This window comes from Natrix helvetica, assembly GCF_964273705.1.
Source record: "Natrix helvetica genome assembly, chromosome: 3".
NCBI lineage: Eukaryota > Metazoa > Chordata > Lepidosauria > Squamata > Natricidae > Natrix > Natrix helvetica.
The window spans coordinates 162293281-162313012 of record NC_138549.1 but is presented as its reverse complement, the minus strand read 5'-3'; the positions used below and the strand labels follow the sequence as shown (position 1 = coordinate 162313012).

The 19732-nt window shown below is 39.5% G+C and overlaps 1 protein-coding gene and 1 long non-coding RNA gene across 2 annotated transcripts in view; one reads left to right on the top strand and one right to left on the bottom strand.

The window, feature by feature from the left end:
* Nucleotides 1–2563, bottom strand: part of VAPB (VAMP associated protein B and C) — a 69385-nt gene extending 66822 nt beyond the window's left edge. Inside the window, exon 1 of the mRNA XM_081949111.1 lies at nt 2297–2563. Within this exon, the coding sequence (XP_081805237.1) occupies nt 2297–2354 (58 nt within the window). The 5' untranslated portion in view covers nt 2355–2563. The remainder of the gene's footprint in view (nt 1–2296) is intronic.
* A 5766-nt stretch (nt 2564–8329) lies between these two features.
* LOC309390038 lies at nt 8330–17857 on the top strand. Its single transcript, XR_014175054.1, has 3 exons — nt 8330–8739; nt 15268–15319; nt 17592–17857. It is a non-coding gene; the product is annotated as an uncharacterized lncRNA (long non-coding RNA).
* Nucleotides 17858–19732: the final 1875 nt, after the last annotated feature.

Sequence of the window (19732 nt, the reverse complement as noted above, 5' to 3'; positions counted from 1 at the left end):
GTGAATTTATCCATCTGATAAAACACAATTTGAATGAAGAAACACCATCCTCTCCATTGTGTCAACTTTTTAACTACCATTATGCTTAACATCAATATTCCTCAGATATGCTAACTCACGTAAAAGCGAGATGGGCGGTTGTATAAATCAAACGATTAAACAAATGTATAACTGAAACTACACAATTCAATGTAGTTAAATACAAACCTTCCTCTATAACGGAGCTAACTTAGTATTGTAAGCAAACATATGAAGGAGTTAGCCAAAACAAGTACTATTTATAAGTACATGTTTAAAGAATAAGCATAAGTATTTGACATTTATTTGTTCTAAAAAGCATGCAGCTTAAAACAGAGCTAAAGTTTGTTATTAAAATACCTGCAACAATATGCCAAGTAAAAATATTTTAGGTGTACTCATTATAAATGAAGACTGTTTAAATTTTACAAGCAGCTCTTTCCACTGTAGGATCAGAGGTTAATGTTTCATTTCTGAAGGGCATAAATAATAACAAAATCTCAATATAAAATTAAGAGATTGTCTCTGAAAGACTCTTCCAATGCTAAAGGTGTTTGCTTTCTTGCAAGCAGGCTAACAAAAGACAAGAAAATGACCAGCATGTCTAAGGGATGAAATTACACTATTAAGAGTGTTTAAATTTAAGGAAAAATAAAGGGAGGCATTATAGAACTATTTAATATTGGGCAAAAGATGGTAAATATAAACAGAGGGAAATAAGATCCAGAAGGACCAAATTACACAAAGAGGAGTTTATAACAGAAACACCATGTTACACAAGCCCTAACTGAACTATGGAATTCAAAGCCACAAGATGCAGCAAGGCCTCCAATCTGGACAGCTTTATCAAGTCTAGGGAGGATAATAAGGCTAACAATGGCTAATAGTTATCTTCAATATCTGAGACAGTAAGATTCAAACTGCACTAATAATTGCTTGGGGATACAAGAAGCTTGGTAATGAGTATATAGGTATATGTTGCTTGTAGCCTAACCAAAGACACATGCTTGGTGCTGTTGGAACAGAAAGCTGGATTAGGTCACACCTTTATTTCATCCAGCACAAATGAAAGAAAATAAAAGTTGCAGTATATTATATATTAAGAGAATTAAAGAAATCTGAAATGTAAATAAATCCAGCTCTGCATGCTCAGGTCTACCACATGACCTTATAGATGTCTCTTAATATTTTAGACAGCTGCATGACTAAAATCCAGCAAAACACAACAAAATTATCTCGGATCTTTTAGCCAAACCTCCTTTCTCACTCTCAAATGCACAATTACCGGCACACCACCCACCCACCCCTATTTAACTTTACTTGCTGTGGTGGGACTTGTGAGTAAAATGCACATGACTGCACCAAGTATCCATAAGTAACACAACAAAACAGTGTACAAATCCAGTTTAGCGATTTCCATCCGCGTATTTTTGATCTGAAATGATTCTTACTAAAACGAATGCCCTCTTCCTTACGGAAACCTAATCAGAATCCAAGCTAATCGATTCCGCAGGAGCAACAGAACAACCGTGACAAAGACCAGCGTTATTTAATGTATTTTTTGTAATTTAAAAAAAAATCCCTTTAATACTTTCAGAAGGAAACTAAGGAGTAAATCTCCCTGGCAGTAGGCTCGCCAACACATGATTATGTGCACAATTGTTGCACAATCCGCTTTGGCGGCTGTTCTTTTTTTTTCCCCTTCTTAAAAAAAAAAGGCGACATCGGCAGCTTCTCTCCCTCGTTCCGCAAAGTGGGCCCAACCTTTCTTTTGGGTCACGTTAAGCGAGGTCTGGAAGCTCCCCTTAGAAAGAAGGGGGAGGTAGGTGGGTCCCAAGCCTTGGGCAGACTGCCACCAAGTCGCCCCTCCGCCCACCATCTCCAGGGACCCGGGCAGGCTGGATCCGGAAAGCTTTACTCCCACTCGTCCCAAGCAGCACCCAGGCCCGAGGAGGCGAAGACGCCGACTAGTCCCCGGGCCCCCCTCCCGTCCCCCCCTCCACGCCAGCGCTCCGGGCCAAAAAGGGAGGCTTGCTGGAGAAGACACAGGACGCCGCTCGGCCGCTCTCTCTTCAAGCGAAGGGCGTTTTGCCCCAGCGAGCCCGCCGCGGCCCCCGGAAAATGGCTGCCGCTGGAGCCGAGCCTTTCCAGGCAGAGCAGCTGCGGCAGAGCGGACCCCTCCGAAGCGGCTCCAACCCGGCGGCAGGAACCGTGTGTGTGTGTGTGTGTGTTGGGGAGAGAGACGCTTCCGAGGCGGAGGGGCCGCCTCCCCGCTTACCTTTGAATTTGAGCTCGTGCTGCGGCTCCAGGATCAAGACCTGCTCAGTTTTCGCCATGTTGGCTCCCGCTCCTCCTCTCCTCCTCCTCGGCGGCGGCGGTTAAAGCACCAAGCGGGGCCGGAGGGAAAGCGGAGCAAACGCCAGTGACGGCCCTCAAGGAAAGGGGGGGAAAAAGAGAGGAGGAGGAGGAGGAGGAAAGGGAAGGAGCCGAGGCGGAGGGCGGCCGGCGGTCCTTCCCGGACAAGGCAAAGCGGGGCGAAAAAGAGGCGCGGAGGAAAGAGGGGAGTGGGGACGGGAGGGGGAAAACTGAAGCAGGACCCGCTGTGGCGGCTTGGGGCACAGCCAGAGAAATGAGCCGGCGCGCGCCCAGCACGCAAAGCTGACGCTTCCCACCCTCGCCAGGAGGAGGAGGAGGCGGGGAAGGACGCTGCAGCACGGGCGGGCCTGGGCTGGCGGTGGGAGAAGGAGGAGGGCGAAAGTGGGGGGACTGCAAGCTGACGTTTCCCGCCGGCCCGGGCGGGGCCTGAAGGCCGAGCTTCTCTTTAGTCAGGGGAGGGGAGGTTTTGCGCGTAACGTGGGAAGAGGTTTGGAAGGCAAAAAAAAAAAAAAAAGGTAGGGGGAGGCGCGCAGGCGCTGCGCCGGTTTGAAGCGCGCCCGGCTATCGTGGCGCGCAAGTGGGGCCGCGTCCTGAGGGAGAGAGAGAGAAAAAAAAAAGGGGGGTGCTGGAGGAATTAAGAGGGTGCTTGTAAAACGCCGCAGTCCCGGCGAGGGAGTGTTAGAAACAAGTCAAAGGGACGGCAGTAGGGCTTTCTCTCCCGAAAGGGGATGATGCCTCACCTGGTAGAAAGTCGGATTTTGCATAACGTGACCCTGGACGTGCAAAGGAAAACCCTCCAACGAAAATGGGAGGGGAGGGAGGATTACAGGTAGTCCTCGACTTACGGCCACCATTGAGCCCAACATTTTCTGTTAAGTGAGATATTTAAATGAGTTTTGCCCCCTTTAACGACCTTTCTTGCCACAGTTGTTAAGTGAGTCCCTGCAGTTCATAAGTTAGTAACCTGGTGGTTAAGTGAAGCCGGCTTCCCCATTGACCTTGCTGGTCAGAAGGTCACCAAAGGGGATCACATGACCCTGGGACACTGCAACCGTCCTAAGTATCAACCAGTTGCCAAGCATCTGAATTTTGATCACATGATCACGGGGATGTTGCCAAGGTCATAACTCTGAAAAACAGACATAGGTCACATTTTTCACTGCCGTTGTAACTTTGAACAGTCATTAAACGAACTGTTGTAAGTCGAGGACTACCAGTATTCTTGCGGAGAGGGCGAAAGCCAACCTCACTGGAGAAGGAGATGGATTGAGGCATCACTGCAGAGCCCATTAAGTAGTTGATTTATAATTCCAGGTCTCAAACATCAAAATGTGTTGATGGCGTGCCACAAAAGTCTCTGAATTTACTGTTGGGACCAGGAGTATATGCACCTTGTTCCTTGTCAGATATTGTTTGCACCAGAAAGAAAGAAAGAAAGAAAGAAAGAGAGAGAGAGAGAGAGAGAGAGAGAAAGAAAGAAAGAAAGAAAGAAAGAAAGAAAGAAAGAAAGAAAGAAAGAAAGAAGAAAGGGATTTTCCAACCTTAAGGTTCAATTCATTGTCAAAATTGAGTTGCTTCATTTATCAGTTGATCACCATTGGTTGTCCTCATTTGAAGCTATGGAAGTATGCACTTGATTATGTGAATGGAATCCCTTCAAGAAATTAAAAATTAATGGAAGAATGTAACGGGAAACCACTTTGTTTTTATAAGAAAATTCTGCAGATGTATTAAGGTAAGGTAAAGGTTCCCCTCACACATATGTGATAGTTATTCCCGACTCTAGGGGGCTGTGCTCATCTCTGTCTCAAAGCCGAAGAGCCAGTGCTGTCCGAAGACGTCTCTGTAGTCATGTGGCCAGTATGACTATACACCAAAGGCGCATGGAACACTGTTACTTTCCCACCAAAGGTGGTTCCTATTTTTCTACTTGCAATTTTTACATGCTTTCGAACTGCTAGATGGGCAGAAGCTGGGACAAGTAATGGGAGTTCACTCTATTATGCGGTACTAGGGATTCGAACTGCCGACCTTTCTGATTGACAAGCTCAGCATCTTAGCCACCGAGTACCAGCAGTTAAATTCATTTTGGAGACTTTTACTTTATATTTAACATGTATTTAAATAAAGACTAATATTAATGTTATAATATTACCATTGTATCATTATATATTATTATTATTATAACACAGATAACACCCATTGCAAGTCTGTTTAAACCACCTTATTCCACTGTGCCATTGATTCTAATTGACCATTGGCATTTATCTTTGTGGTGTATGAAAAAATTGCATTTCTATTCGCCTGATATTTTCTGTTTTTTTCTTGTTCACTGACCAGAACTTTGATGATTCTTTATTATTTTGTTCACTGTCCAGAACTTTGATGATTATGGCAATCTACAAATATTACCAATAGTGATTTTTGATATTTATGGCCAGTTTGGTGATGGAGTTTCCCAGGCTGATGGTCCTTTAGAACTTCAACTAAAGTGGAGTAAGAGTTGGCTAAGAATTTCGTGGTCACCATGACACCAAGTCTGACCCGTGGTCATCAATGTCTCAACATACTCCATAGTTGTATGGTTTTCTTGTTGGAGCAGTGGCAGTGTGGACAGAGGTGAGGGAGACTGCCATCACTCCTTCTGTTATGGAGATAGAAGTCTCTGTTGACCCTGACATTCTCTCCCATGTTTCTATTGCCATGCTGTAGGGAGGTTGGACTTCCTTGGTTGGTCTGTCTCTGGTGACTGATGAACTAGCAAGGTTACAGAGGGAACGTGGGGTTTCCTGAAGGTCTATTGTATTGTCCAACTGAGGACTTAGTTGCTACCTGGAATGTGAGGGAGGGACTTTGGACTAGATTATTTCTATGTAGTCTCTCTTTTTCTGTGGATGCTAAATTCTCCTTAGCCTACTGAGGAAACAGAGGGAGGGAGAGATATGCTGAAAAGAAGCTAAGAATGCTACAGGAAGACTATGAGGAATTAGCAGGACTGAGCATCGGCTAGAGATGCTATTGGAGCCTACGTTGTGATGGATAGGGAGGCAAAGTGCCAGTATCTGTATTGCATCCACAATCACTCAGAAGCACTGTTCAAGGCAATGCAGGGTATCTAGGGAAGGATTATTTACTTGCAGGGCCACTGTAGAGAATATGCATGGAATCTATTGGATAAAATCACTCTAATTCACATGCAGAACCATCCCCTCATAGACAAAGCTGAAAACCTGCGAAGTAGGGGGGGAGGGGGGAACTCTGTGTTAGAGGAATGGATTGTGGATGTGACTAGGAGAGAATCCTTGCACAACTTTGTATTGTATATTATATGTGCCCTTTGTTGGACTACGAGATTCTTCTTTCAGTTAGCCATGCCTTAGCATCCTTTCAGTTGGGCTATTGCAATGTTTTCTACAGAAGGCTGCCCTTGAAGAACATCTGGAATCTGCAGTTCAGAGGTGGGTTCCTGCTGGTGTGGACTAGTAGGTAGTAGCTCAGCCTGCCATGCCCCTTGGCACCATAGGCACCACCATCATGTGCTTTTTAGTGCTGCGCATGTGCACATCAGGCGTGCACACATGCGTAGCACATCCCTGAGCAAACCAGCAGTAGCAGCAGCAGGAACCCACCCCTGCTGCAGTTGATATAGTATGCAACAGTGAGAGCAGTTATGGGCACATCTCAATCTGTGCACGCTACCTCTCTGCTCCACAAGCTGCATGGGTTATGGTGAGATGGGTGGCAAATACAAGTGTGTGTGTGTTTGTGTGTGTGTGTGTGTGTATGTATTGTATCACAACCCCTGGTATACCCAAATATGGGAGGGAGCATACTGCTTCCCTTTTCTGTCTTTCGGCTCACCCTAGGAGCCATCTAGGCAGAAAGCCATTTTTTATGTTGCCTTTGTTACATTTGTGTTGCATTTGTGCTGATAAATAAATAAATACTAGTCTCCCTTTATTTATTTATCAGCACAAATGCAACACACACACGTTTTTGTAGATTTACAAAAACATATATATATATATATGTGTGTGTGTGTGTGTGTGTTATATATGTGTATGTATGTGTATGTATGTGTATGTGTATGTATGCATATGTGTATATATATATACATACTGGTTTTGTTGTATTCGGGTCTTTTCCCGTGTAAGGTTTCCCAACCTTACACGGGAAAAGACCCGAATACAACAAAACCAGTATACCTACACCCGTGAAAATCTACGAAAACAAATTTTATATATATATATATATATATATATATATATATGTATGTATGTATGTATGTATGTATGTATGTATGTATGTATGTATATATATATATATATATATATATATATATATATATATATATATATATATATATATATATATATATATATATATATATATGTTGTAATTGTACTGATAAATAAATAAAGGGAGACTAGGATAGATCTATTTCGAGCTAATTAGCTCTCATCAGCTAGCCATACCCTTACTGGGATTAGAACCCGGGCTGTATATATCTTAGGCAGGAGTCTTAACCGCTAAGCCACAGGTTCTCTTCCAGAAAGAGGGAGTAGTGACCTTCCTCCCATATTTAGTCATACCAGGGGTTGTAACATAAATACATACCTATTTCCCTGGCTCAACTGATAAGGAAGAGAACCTGTGGCTTAGCGGTTAAGACTCCTGCCTAAGATATATACAGCCCGGGTTCTAATCCCAGTAAGGGTATGGCTAGCTGATGAGAGCTAATTAGCTCGAAATAGATCTATCCTAGTCTCCCTTTATTTATTTATCAGTACAATTACAACACAAATATAAAAAGGCAACAGTAAAAATAAAAATATGGTTTTCTGCCTGCATGGTCTTTGTGATAAGCCAAAGGACAGAAAGAGGGAGTAGTGACCTTCCTCCCATATTTAGTCATACCAGGGGTTGTAACATACATACATACATACATACATACATACATACATACATACATATATATATATATACATATATATACACACACACACACACACATACACACACACACACCACACACACACACACACACATATAAACAGTGACTGAAATGGAGGCTTGGCTTTTTAATTTTGGATTCTTGCATTAAGCATGGGGATTGAATATGATGGTCTAAATCGGTGGTCCTCAGCCTTTCTGGCTCCACAGACTTGTGGGGGACGGTTTCACGAACGCAACCCAATCCTGCTCATGTGCAAATGAAGCTTTGCATGCTCCCTGCCTCTTACATGGCCCAGTTTCCAAAAGGTCATGGGCCGCTACTAGTTCAAGGCTCAGGGCTTGGGGACCCATGATCTAAATGGCCTCTTCAAATTCTATAACTGAAAATTTGTGTTTTGATATATACATTTTCATTCACCCCCTTATATCTATTCATTCTCTTAGAATTGTTAAAACAGAAATTATAAGGTCCTTCATTTTATATACTCTCTAGCATGGTTCTACATAAAGTGAAGATCACAAAAATGCAGCTGGAGATGCCTCAAGCCATTGCATAGTGTAGGCTGCAAATATTTTAAACATTCTGCTTCTTAAACACCCTTTTAGAAAGACGTTTTGCTGCAGAAGAAATGTATGCTTCCCTGTTCTTTTGCTTGAGGTTGCCCCAGAAGGTAAGATGAAATGACCATGTCATATTTAATTGCAGACAGAACAAAATTAGCCCCAGATTTTCAGCGTGGGTGACTTTTTCCCTGTAGTGTCAGCCTAGAGACTTATCTGTCACCACAATTAACGATTAAAACATGTTGACAGTTGCCATTCCTTTCCCGAGAGGTTGGGGAAATGTGGATTGGGTTTATAACACTTTACAAGTGGTTTTGGCAAATGCAGTGCAATGTATCAGCTATATAGTCCAAAGAACCCCATAACAACAAGTATTGTAATAACAAGTATTGCATGGTAAGATCTTTGAAACTGAGGACTTAAAACATAATATAATCAATGAAATAGAAGATTCAGTTTAAAACAAGGCAGTATGCTTGTGTTTTATTCATAAAAAAATTTTTTTTTTTTTGCCTTTCAGCTTAGAGCAATTTTATTGCACCCGTTTATTTTCCTGCCTTTGCAAAGGAATTGTTACAACACTAGATTCTTGGATTTGTCTTTGGGATAAACAATTGAACTGGAGTGTACTACCTGTGGGAATTCTGGGAGCTGAAGTTCAACGCATCTTTGCTGAGGTTGAGAAACACTGCTCTATAGTAATAGCAGATTTATGTATACATCACTTTGGAAGTGAAAACAGATACTCCCTCCCCTTGGTAGCAGTTATAGAAGGAAGCAGATTGCAACAGAGGAGCTTCTAAAACTCTTTGGAGTAATATTGAGGTATAATTCATTTCATTTCCAATCAGTCTTGGAGCAGATAGGAATCTATCCAGGGATGCTACAAATGATAAGACGAACAGAATTTGGCCATCAAGATTAGAAAAGGCTAGAAACATAGGAACGTGTAGCAGTTTAATATATAACCTTGTATATGGCAGTAAATTCAGTGGAAGGATTCAATTTTTTTTTACTACCGGTTCTGTGGGTGTGGCTTGGCTTGGTGGCCCTGGTCTGGTGGGCATGGCAGGGGAAGGATACTGTAAAATCTCCATTCCTATCCCACTCCAGGAGGTTACTGCAAAATCCCCGTTCCCTCCCGATCAGCTGGGACTTGGGAGGCAGAGAATAGATGGGGGCGGGGCCAGTCAGAAGTGGTATTTACTGAACTACTCAAAATTTCTACTACCGGTTCTCCGGAACTGGTCAGAACCTGCTGAATACCACCTCTGAGTAAGTTGCAATATCAAAATTAGGACAATAGTTATCTTTTGCTTAAATACATGCTTGTTTACTGTATCTTTCCTCAATCTGATGCGGGTGTGGGGTGTGTGGGAGGTATGCTGGACTATACTATCCATTATCTCCAACATGTGCCTTCTAGGAATAATAGTAGTTGGACCTGAATATTCCTAGAGTGCATGTTTGTTTTAAAAAAAGCGGGGGGCGGGGACACATGACATAATGGACTCTGAAGATTGCAGTGTTTTTATCATGGCTGGCCACTTAGTACAGTGTACTACATACCAATCTCGGAGGAGGCACAGGAGGTACAAAATTTGATGGTCAATAAATTGCTCATTCCTGTATATCTCAACATGATGTGTAGTGCTATAAATTGTACAATAGGTAACTAATTGCCTAAACCTGTTGTTAGTAAAAAAAATAAATGTTGAGTACATTGTTAGAACTGTTGATAATATAGTATTTCTATCAAATGAAAATGTTATTGTAAATGTAAAATAATCACACATGTAACTATTTTATCCAGTTACTTTGGGATGACTAGATTCATATAGATTCAGGTCAGTATAGTGGTTAAAGCATCAGGCTAGAAACCGGATACCATGAGTTCTAGTCCTGCCTTCAGCCTAAAGTCGGCTAAGTGACCTTGGGCCAATCACTTTCTCTCAGCCCTAAGTTGGAGGCAATGACAAACCACTGTCAGAAAAACTTACCAAGAAAATGGTAGGGACTTATCCAGGCAGTCGTCAGGACTCCTCCTGATCTGAAGGCAATAAGCAAGCATACCATACATGCAAGCCTCAAGAATGAGGATGGGAATAATTTCGGAATTCATGAAGAACTGCACATCACATTGAAAACATGTGTTACAAACATTTTTATTAAATAATTTACAACTTTTATTTTGCACAATACATCCAGCTTGTGAGTTAGGGTACTGTTATACTATAAGAGTACATTTTTTTAAGCTGACACAAGGCTTTTTAATATGTTAAAATCAATGTTCCCTCACAAAACTATAACTCTGAGAAGGAATGACCAAAACAAAAACCCCACCCTCCAAATGCCAAGATATTAGAAATTAGGAATTTTCTACCCTACTTTATCATCCTTTTCACAGTCTTAGGACCAGCCTAAGAACACATGCACGCACGCACACGCCTTCCATATGCTTGGCAAATCATGGTCAATGTTTTACCAGTTCAACATCAAGCTTCTTTTCATGCAAATACAAACAGCTCCCTGACACTTCTTCACTCAGTGCAATCCACTGCAATGTTACCTCTTACAAGCCTCACTGAAATTAATCCAGAGTGAAGCAGGCCAAGATTCAGTTTCTCACAGCCCCTTTACTGATGTTTACATTTAGAGGAAAGTTTGTACCCTTGCATTAACAACATCTTAATTTCAATAAGACAGTTCAGTCATTTGTGACATTTCAATTTTAGGGTGAAGAAAAAAAAGACTTCTATAGCAATTTATTTTTTTTCTTTTAATGACCATGCACCTAATTTCTGCACAGCAAAAGATTAAGCCAGGAATTGGAGTCATTATATTCAAATCTGTGCTACAAGTTAGTTTCTAAAACAGACCTGGGTCACATGGGAAGGCCCTTGATACCCCTAAGGGAGTGCTTCGGCGCTCAACCCTCTATAAGAAATAACGGAAGAGATCATCCCTTGGTTTGCAATAAGGCAGCATTATTAGGGCAGATGATACACAGCTACTGTGGAATGCCCTTGCCCAATTCCTGGAAACCTATTATACTGGTTGAATAGGGAGAAGCAAATTCAGTTCAACTGAAGCCAAACAGAAAGGCTATTCAATCAGAATGCCACTGATTCTGTGATTATTACATCTTTCACTTTTCTCCTGAAAAGAAGAGCCTGCAATCGGGGTGGGCAGGGTATCCTCTAGTATTCCTGTCTCCTATTGTAGCCAGGAAAACTCTGCCCAACTTAGGCTGGTGTGCTAATGGGGGTGTGATCACAATGCGGTGCTTGGCAACTGGTGTGCAATTACAATAGGTGATCTCCATGATCACTGCTTCACCATCACATGATATCGCGCCCAATCACCACAGTGATTTTCTTAAGAACCACAACTGGAACGGTCGTCATAATCCATCGTGGTCATGTGATTTTTTACTTTAGGTCTGTGTCCCTTAGCGATGGAGTTTCCAGTTTCAATTATAGTTGCTAACGAAGGAGCTGTATTGTACTTTGCTTTTCATGGAGCATCCCATTTGCTTAGCTGGACAGTTGTTGCTGTCAAACAATGCTAATGTAGCAGGAGTTGCACTGGCTATCAGTAAATTTCAGAGTGCAGTTCAACTGCTGATTATCCCCTATTTGGACCTGGATATCTTCAAGACTACCTGTCCTATGGTGGACTTCAAAGAAGATGGTGGTCTGAAGATAGCTCCATGAATAGCAAAGATGAGATTTGTGGCCATGAATAGGTAGATCAACTTCTTTGACCCTCTCTGGACAAAGCGAGGACATGAGATCGTCCAAGCTCTTCTCCTTAAAATTGCTCCTTGCACCCTCTTTCTGCAGGATGGGAGATGAGGGAGATGAGGGAATTGGCCACAGTTCTCCAGCCACAAACAAAGTCTTTTAAATGACACTGAGTTCGCACTTACCTTGCTAACCACTTTTGGATATTGTCTATTAACTGCTTTAAAGTGACAAGACTATATATAAACATCGGGTGAACCCCTTCCATTTTTAATATAAGAAAATGAAGATCTATTTTTATAATCTTTAAAAATTTAAAATAAACAGCAAAAAGCAGAGCAAGATTTTGGCTATAGAAAGTTTTAAGCAGAATAAGAGCTTAGAAAACATTGGAATATTGGGTTCTGAATATTAAGGTTTTGAAATTAATCTTTAAAGAATAAATGGGTTTTTGTGGGAAAGAAAAATTGATTTTGCTGTTGGAGACATAACAAGACAAGTAATTTATCATGGTGTTCAGAGATCTTTGAGGACTTGGATCAGGACTTGCACAAGAACTTTGAATCAATTGTGTCACTTATATTGTGTGGTTTTGGGAACAGCCTGTTTCTTGATAACAGAAAATGCAACAAAATCTACCCAAGAACATATGAATGAGAATTTGAATAAGAATTTGTCATCAGATTAAAAAGAAAAAAAAATGGGATGGTGCTTTAAAAATTAAGGACATAAATATGACAATTCCAAAAAGCAAATGGAAATTTTTTGGGGGGAGGATTTACAAACGAGGCTGTTTAAAAGAATGGAGACATCTGTAACAAGGATTAGAACATAGAATAGCAGAGTTGGAAGGGATTTTGGAGTCTTCTAGTCAAATCCCCTATCAAGCAGGAGACCCTTATACCAAAAAGTACCGGTACCTGAATGGATTAAAGAGCAATATTGTTTTTTATAAGAAGACACACTGAGTTGATTTATTTGACCAGGTTTAAAATGGCACATGGTACTATTTTGAATGATTCTTTTTAAATTTCTGGATTGATATCTAGATTGGAAAAATATTGTATATTAATTTGTTTGCATTTAATATGGTGTTTAAGCTCCCCCCCCCTACAGTTACTTTATGTACCATGATTTGGCAGCATTTAAGCTGGCTCTTATTTAGCTGTCTTTTTAAAGAGTTTTATGAACTTGTTGTTTGCAATGTTTAATTTTAATCTTTTGTTTACATTAGGATGCTTTATGTTAGTTGAATATGGATTTTTTTAGTTAAGAGTTGAGGTATGAAATGTTTATCTGAATTGGATATGTTGCTATTTAGGTGCTTCTCTTTGGAATTGACATTTGTAGTGGAAACATGTTGTGTATTGGGTGTGTTTACAGTTAATATGGTATTTAAACTCCCCCACTCAATCTAGAAGGGCCTTTTTTTTTAAAAAAAAGAAATGGTCACTCTTTTGTCATGTTAAACTTTAGGTTTTTTTGTTTCTATTAGGATATTGTAATCACTTTATGCCTTTTAAATATTGCTTCTGGCTAGGAGCAGAGATGCAGGATGTTAGTTTTATATGTATTAATTAATGTTATTATTTTAGGACTGTTTGCATATTTTGCTGACACTTGGATTGGAGAAGATATTTCTTATTGGATTTGCCTATAGTTATGGAATGAAGAGTTTTATATTTATTAAGAGTAGATAAAGAGATTATGAAATGGTTTATACTTGTGATGAGGGTGGAAAGTTGCTTTCTTAGGGTGGTTTTTAAAAACTTTTTTCCTCCTTTTTGCAATTTTTCCTTTTTAATATTTTTTTTATTGTTGTAACTGAAAGTTTCAATAAACATTAGGTTAAAAAGATTGCCTATCTTGTATAGATTATGGTATACTTTCAATCCTAAAAATACATTGTCTGGTGAAGGTCCATGCCTATTGAGAGCTGTAATGGGTGGAGGGCTGAAAGGTGATTCCCTATTCTGGATCACTTGTCTCCCAAGCATGAGAAGAAACCCATAAAAATAGGGTTGTTCTGGAAGACCTTTGGGACTTAAAGGGCGCAGAACTGTCAACTCCAGGAATGTGAAGGGTTTATTGTACTTTTTGAAGCATAATTATATATTGTATTTCTTTTATTGTATTTAATTGCTGTTCCTGAAACAATTTATAAAATCCTAAATAATTTAGGATAATTTATTATTTATTTTATAAACTAAATGGTGCGCTTGAGATTCGCTGTACTAGTTTATGGTTTGGAATCACTGCAATCACTGCAATAGCTGAAGAGGCACAATCTGTTCTAACTTGATCTAAACCATTCCTTAACTTTAAACTATATTTCACAATCCACTTTACTGATGAACGGATATGTCATTTAGAAGTATTATATATTTTAGAGTACGGTGACTAATAGTTGTGTAGTAGAAAATAGGGAGTGTCAAATCAATTTCAAATGACATTGGCTCTCTCTTTGCACTTCCAGGGGTTTAGCAAAACTTCCCTCCTTCTTTTTTAGTTTAACAATTGTCAACATACCTTTCTCCTTAGTTATTTATTACCCAAGCAGACATAAACAGTTTCCTTCCATAAGTTTTATCTCCAAGATTTTATCTTTTGATCCAACCTTTCCAGTCTGTCAACCTGCTGTTTTAATTGCACTACTCAAATCTGAGAATACAATTTGAATAAAATCTAACAAAATATCAAGTCCTTCCCAAATTGTGGAGCATGTCTTCATCAGTGTACTTTTATAAGGTAAAATTATTTTTATCCCATTTCATCCATAACTGATGTTTTTCAAACTCTCACTCTAAAACAGACTTCTGTATAATCCTATCCACCATTTTGTACTTATTTGACACATCTACCTTTGCAAAAAATGTATTTTCATATTGTCTACCTATGACCCCACGGGGAGATCATTTTGAAGACTGGCCTCTTTCTAGTAAGTGGATACGTACTAACTACCCCTTATTCTATTATATTAAGAGGCATATATCCCCATAAGGTGATGTTCAAAATGCAATTGAATTTTGGTTCCCCCCCCCCCTTGAAAACATTTTGCTTCTCATGTAAGAAGCTTCTTCAGTTCTGAATGAGAAGCAAAACATTTCCGGGGGGGGGGGGGGCAGACAAAGTCCAGTTGCCTTTTCAACAGCATCTTTGGCACAACCATGACATGCATGATTGAGAAACTCCACAGACATATCCTCACAATCATATTTCCACCCCCTATCCTTGCTGCCTCTGTTTTCCCCACAAACTGCACAATATAGTCCTCATGACGAATGGTGATGATTATAAGTATTGGACTTAGAGAACTATGTATAAATTGAAAAAAGAGCAGTGTTCTTTATGATTTATTTAATATTTTTTTCCTTCACTATAAGCACAAATGCTAATGCCATAGGTGTTTCTGAATTACAGTGCTGCTCAGTCTTTGCAAGTGTAAAATGAATTCTGTATGATCTACATAAATGAAGTGTACACTTGCAACCATTTGTAACTACAGTGGTTCCATGTACACAATAATTTAGCAGGCTAAAGGTACATGCCATCTGAATAGAATTGGTGTGGCGAAAAGATTCACAGACTACTTCTGTCTTCCATATAGATTACTTCTAGAGCCAAGACAAAGAAATTCCCAGGATTGGCAAGATGCAATTGTAAGTCTTGATTAAATCAGATCTGTATAATGACCTAAAGGCCAAACCAGATGTGTCATTAAATGTGTTAATGAATTTATACACGGGCTTTTTCTATTGTAAATAGCTGCAGCCATGCCTGACAGTAATATTGGCTTAGTGAATAATCCCTATTAAATTTAATGAACCATTTATTTTCAATGCAAACATTAGACTCTTGGAAAAGAAAGGATGGAGTCCTTCCCTTACAGTACTGCTTACTGTAATATTGCAAAAGAAGTCTAACGCTGCATTGAGAACCTTCTTCTGAGTTGCGACCACAGAGTATATAGAAAAGTAACATTTTGAGTTCAGCTACTGCTACTATAATTAAACTATTATGTCTAAATACTTTATTTATAAAATATTTCTGCCAGATAAAAAGCTTCTGAAGAATAGCCTTTTTACCAGTTCCATTAAATGTAAGATAATACATTTAATGCTGCACCAAGGTAACAACTTGCTACATAGCTGTTCTGCAGAGAGTGGATTTGGGATAATGGGGATGTAAGAAAATATATGACATCATGCAAATGATGCAAATTGTATTGTGTCAGACAGCATGGCACAATTATATAATTGTTTTGATGTCATCATGGTCTGTTACTGACACCTATGACTCCCCATAGAGATGTCAAGGCAAGCAAAGGCTAAACTGAATATATAAGAAATATCTGAAAACAGAACCAGAGCAACTCCATGAGCAGATGAAAGTAAATTTCTTTAATGCAGTTCTGCTATTTACAAAAATCCTGCCAGACTAACTGCATTCTCTAGGGAAAAGGGGAATAAAAGGTTCAGGAGTCTGGCCTCTGTTGCTTCCTCCAACAGAGAAACTTTAAGCTAGCCAGCCTCTTTATGCCACCCTCTACTGTAGCTAGAGATCTCAGCACAATAGTTTAGTGATAGAAAAACAAAAAGTAACAAAAATCACCCACCTTCTGTATTAACACAATTTATCTACTGATGTAAGTACATTTTATCTGATTGGTGTGGCTCTTCAGAATGACATGCAATTTTGGCTGCAAAGTGTTACTGTTATTTTGTACGAATGAGGGGGTCAGTTATAGAACCTATATTTTGTATTCAAAATGCATCCGGTTTAACATCCAAGACCCTAATAAAAGATAGACAATAGGCAATGTAAACTTCTATGTAGGCTTTTTAGGATTATAAGGACAAGTTTTTAAAAAGGAAAGGTTTGTTTCTTCTGACAAGTCTATAATAGCATTCTTGCTACACAGGAAGGATGAGATGAGAGTATCATTATGTTTTGTTCTGATTTTTTTTAATATGCCAAAGTGATTTAATTCTGGATGCAAGCTTCTCAGGGTACAAGAAATTGAATGCAATTATATACAGCTCATGTAAGAGACAAAATGAAAATATCCTGTTGGTTAAGTTCAAAGGAGGAGAAAAATCAATTGAAGGCAATTATTTAATGCTTGCCTGTGTGTCTCATGGAAGAATGAGTTATTAGAAAATCCCTAAATCTTAATCATAAAATCTTGACATTCCTCAAAAAAATCTGCTCAAGGAAAAAAAAAACATTTTTACCCAAAGTGACTACTGAAAGATGGGTACTTTTGAAATATAATTTCGCTGGGAAATGTCCTAAACGTGTGTAGTCCTGCTTGCAGCTATTTATAAAGTGAAACCATAGATGAGTGGTGGGTTAGGCAGTTCAAATGGCTGCATGCCGGCTGTAAATTAGAATTCTCCCAAGATCATCCAGAGGAAGATTTGCTGATCCAAGCTACTAAAAATAAAACCTATCCTGTTCAGCAAACACAGTACAGAAAAAGGACATTCCAAAAACACCCATTGAAATGCAGTGCAATCAATATGATACACTAGATTCCAGTTGAGGCGAGGCATACCCCATTGTGACCTAAGCTAAATAGTCCTGCTATTCATAGCAAGAGTTCTCTTTCCTCCAATCACTGCAGGAAATACTCTTACAGTAGCAAAAGGCCTAGTAGGCCAGCTTTGTAATTCCTTTAAGAAGCAGAAATTAGTGTAACATGAAGACCAACAGAGTAAAGATATGAGAAAATGCTAAGACACATTTCACCTTCTTTGCTTTAAAGGGCTAAGCAAGAGCTAAAGTAGATGTTGATCACAAAGTAAGATGAAAGAGTTTTAAGAGTGCTTTTCCACATTTGGCTCACCTATCTTCAGTGGCTGACCAAACAGTTATTTCCCTTAATTTAACTTATATCATCTCCTGCAATATATTTCCTGTTGTTTTCAGGTTGGAGCAGGAAGGGGAATCACTACAGCAAGCTCAGCTGAGGCCTGAAGACTGTCAGCAGCTCCTACATATTTAAGAAGAAAGCGGAAAATAATTTGCCAGAAATGTTTCCTTTTGAGTGACTAGTAATATTATTTGCGTGGCTTAAACCAGGCAATCCTCTACACGGCAATGCTACTTGACTTGAAAGAATTCTTTGAACTCAGACTTCTGAATACAGAACAACAACATGTAGGTTCAATTAAATTCCATTGGGCAGCCTGAAATGTGTGTGTATGTTTATTAAGCTGAAAGCTAAATCTTGACAAATGGATCTTGGAATATCTGAGAGACTCAGGTTCCCATTGGAACTCTGAGGAGTGTGTTTTGAGATAATTTTGGATATGCTTTCAAAAGTAACTCGGCCATATATATTTGAATGACTAGATAATGCTATGTTTAATGAGAATTATGAAAGAGATTCCTTTGAGCCTTTGCTCTTTTGAATTCAACTACCTGTGGGAGTAGATCCTCAATGATCAGGGGGCCAGCAGCTGTTGTATAAACAACGCACAGCTGCAGGATGTCCTGCATTCCCCTAAGTGGTCGGCCTCCTTCCCCTTCAGCAAGGGTACAGGGTCAGAATTCTTAGGCTGCCACATTTATCATTTTCTCTAATTAATGTCTCCAGTCAGAGAAAGTATTTACCTCTTTTAGTCCTGGCTGTACCAAAAGAAATCTGACACTACCAAAGGTTGCATTCAGTAAATATATCTGCATTATCTTTTCAATCACTATTTAAATAAAGATAAATACATTCTTTTTTATCTATTGCTTTTTACATGTTAAAGCCATGTTTTTAAATGTATGCATGGTGACTAATGTATTTTAGATATGCCGCCAAATAAATGATCAACTATTTTACTGCAGTGTCCAAACCATAATTTATAGAAAGGTGGAATGATATCTGATGTTGGGAGAGGTCTTTGGGCCTGCTATTTGAAGTATATGCATATCAAAGCCATAATCCTATGTGTACTTACAGGGAGTAAGTCCCAATAAATTGTTTCTTTGAGAAGATGTCAAGCAGGCTGTTCATTGTAGTTTATTTGCTTGTATGAGATTTCACATAGATTTATGTGCTCACTATCTCCCAAGTAATTGAAATGTTACCTTCAGCTTTGTTTTAATTTATATTGGAATAAGCACAATGCTGAATGACAAGAGCAGTATCTTGTTACCTGATGCCTTTCTATTAATTCTTACAAGATTGGTGCTGTTGCATGAAACTAATACGTTGCAATATAGAGGAAACAAAAGAGGACATACTCTTTTTTGTGGGTGCTATAACCTAAAGATTATATACACTATTTATATACTGTATCTCCTCCAGCCTTCCAGAAAAGCCCTATGAATGAGATCTAGGATAAATGCAAGATTGGTGGGTAGATTTTTCTCCCCTTTACAAATAACTCACATGACACAAGAGAAGCTGAAGCTCAAAATTCCTATTAATTTGCATAGCAATAAGCAGATAGCACCGAGGTACTGTAAATAACCCCATTCTCCAGTAATGAGTAGGGATAGATTTAAATTATCTCAATACAAATATTTGATTAAGTACATCCTGGGAACTTTTAAGGCAGGCTAACACTGGCAGTGAACTCGATGACCTGGGATAGGTAGGGAAGCTTCTGCAATAGAGCCAAGGCCATAGCTTATGCTTGAAATGTCACTCTGCAGAGCCACATGTTAACACAAGATAATACTAAATATAGCCCTCCACCTACAACTATTTGTTTAGCCACTGTTCAAAGTTAAAATGGCAGTTGAAAAAGGTGATGTGTGTCGTCTTCAATTTACAGCCATTGCAGCATCCCCGCTGGTCACATGATCAAAATGCGGGCACTTGTCAACTGGCATGTATTTAGAATAGTTAGTGTCCCCGGGGTCACTTGATCACCATTTGCCACCTTACAACAAGCAAAGTTAATGGGGGGGGGGGGGAGAACTGAATTAGATAATGACCATCTGATTTACTTAACAACCATGGCAACCACCTTGCTCAGCAACAGAAATTCTGATCCCAATTCTGGTTGTAAATCGAGGACTGACTATAGCAGTGGCTTCAAAAGATGCAACTGGTGACATGTTAAAATATT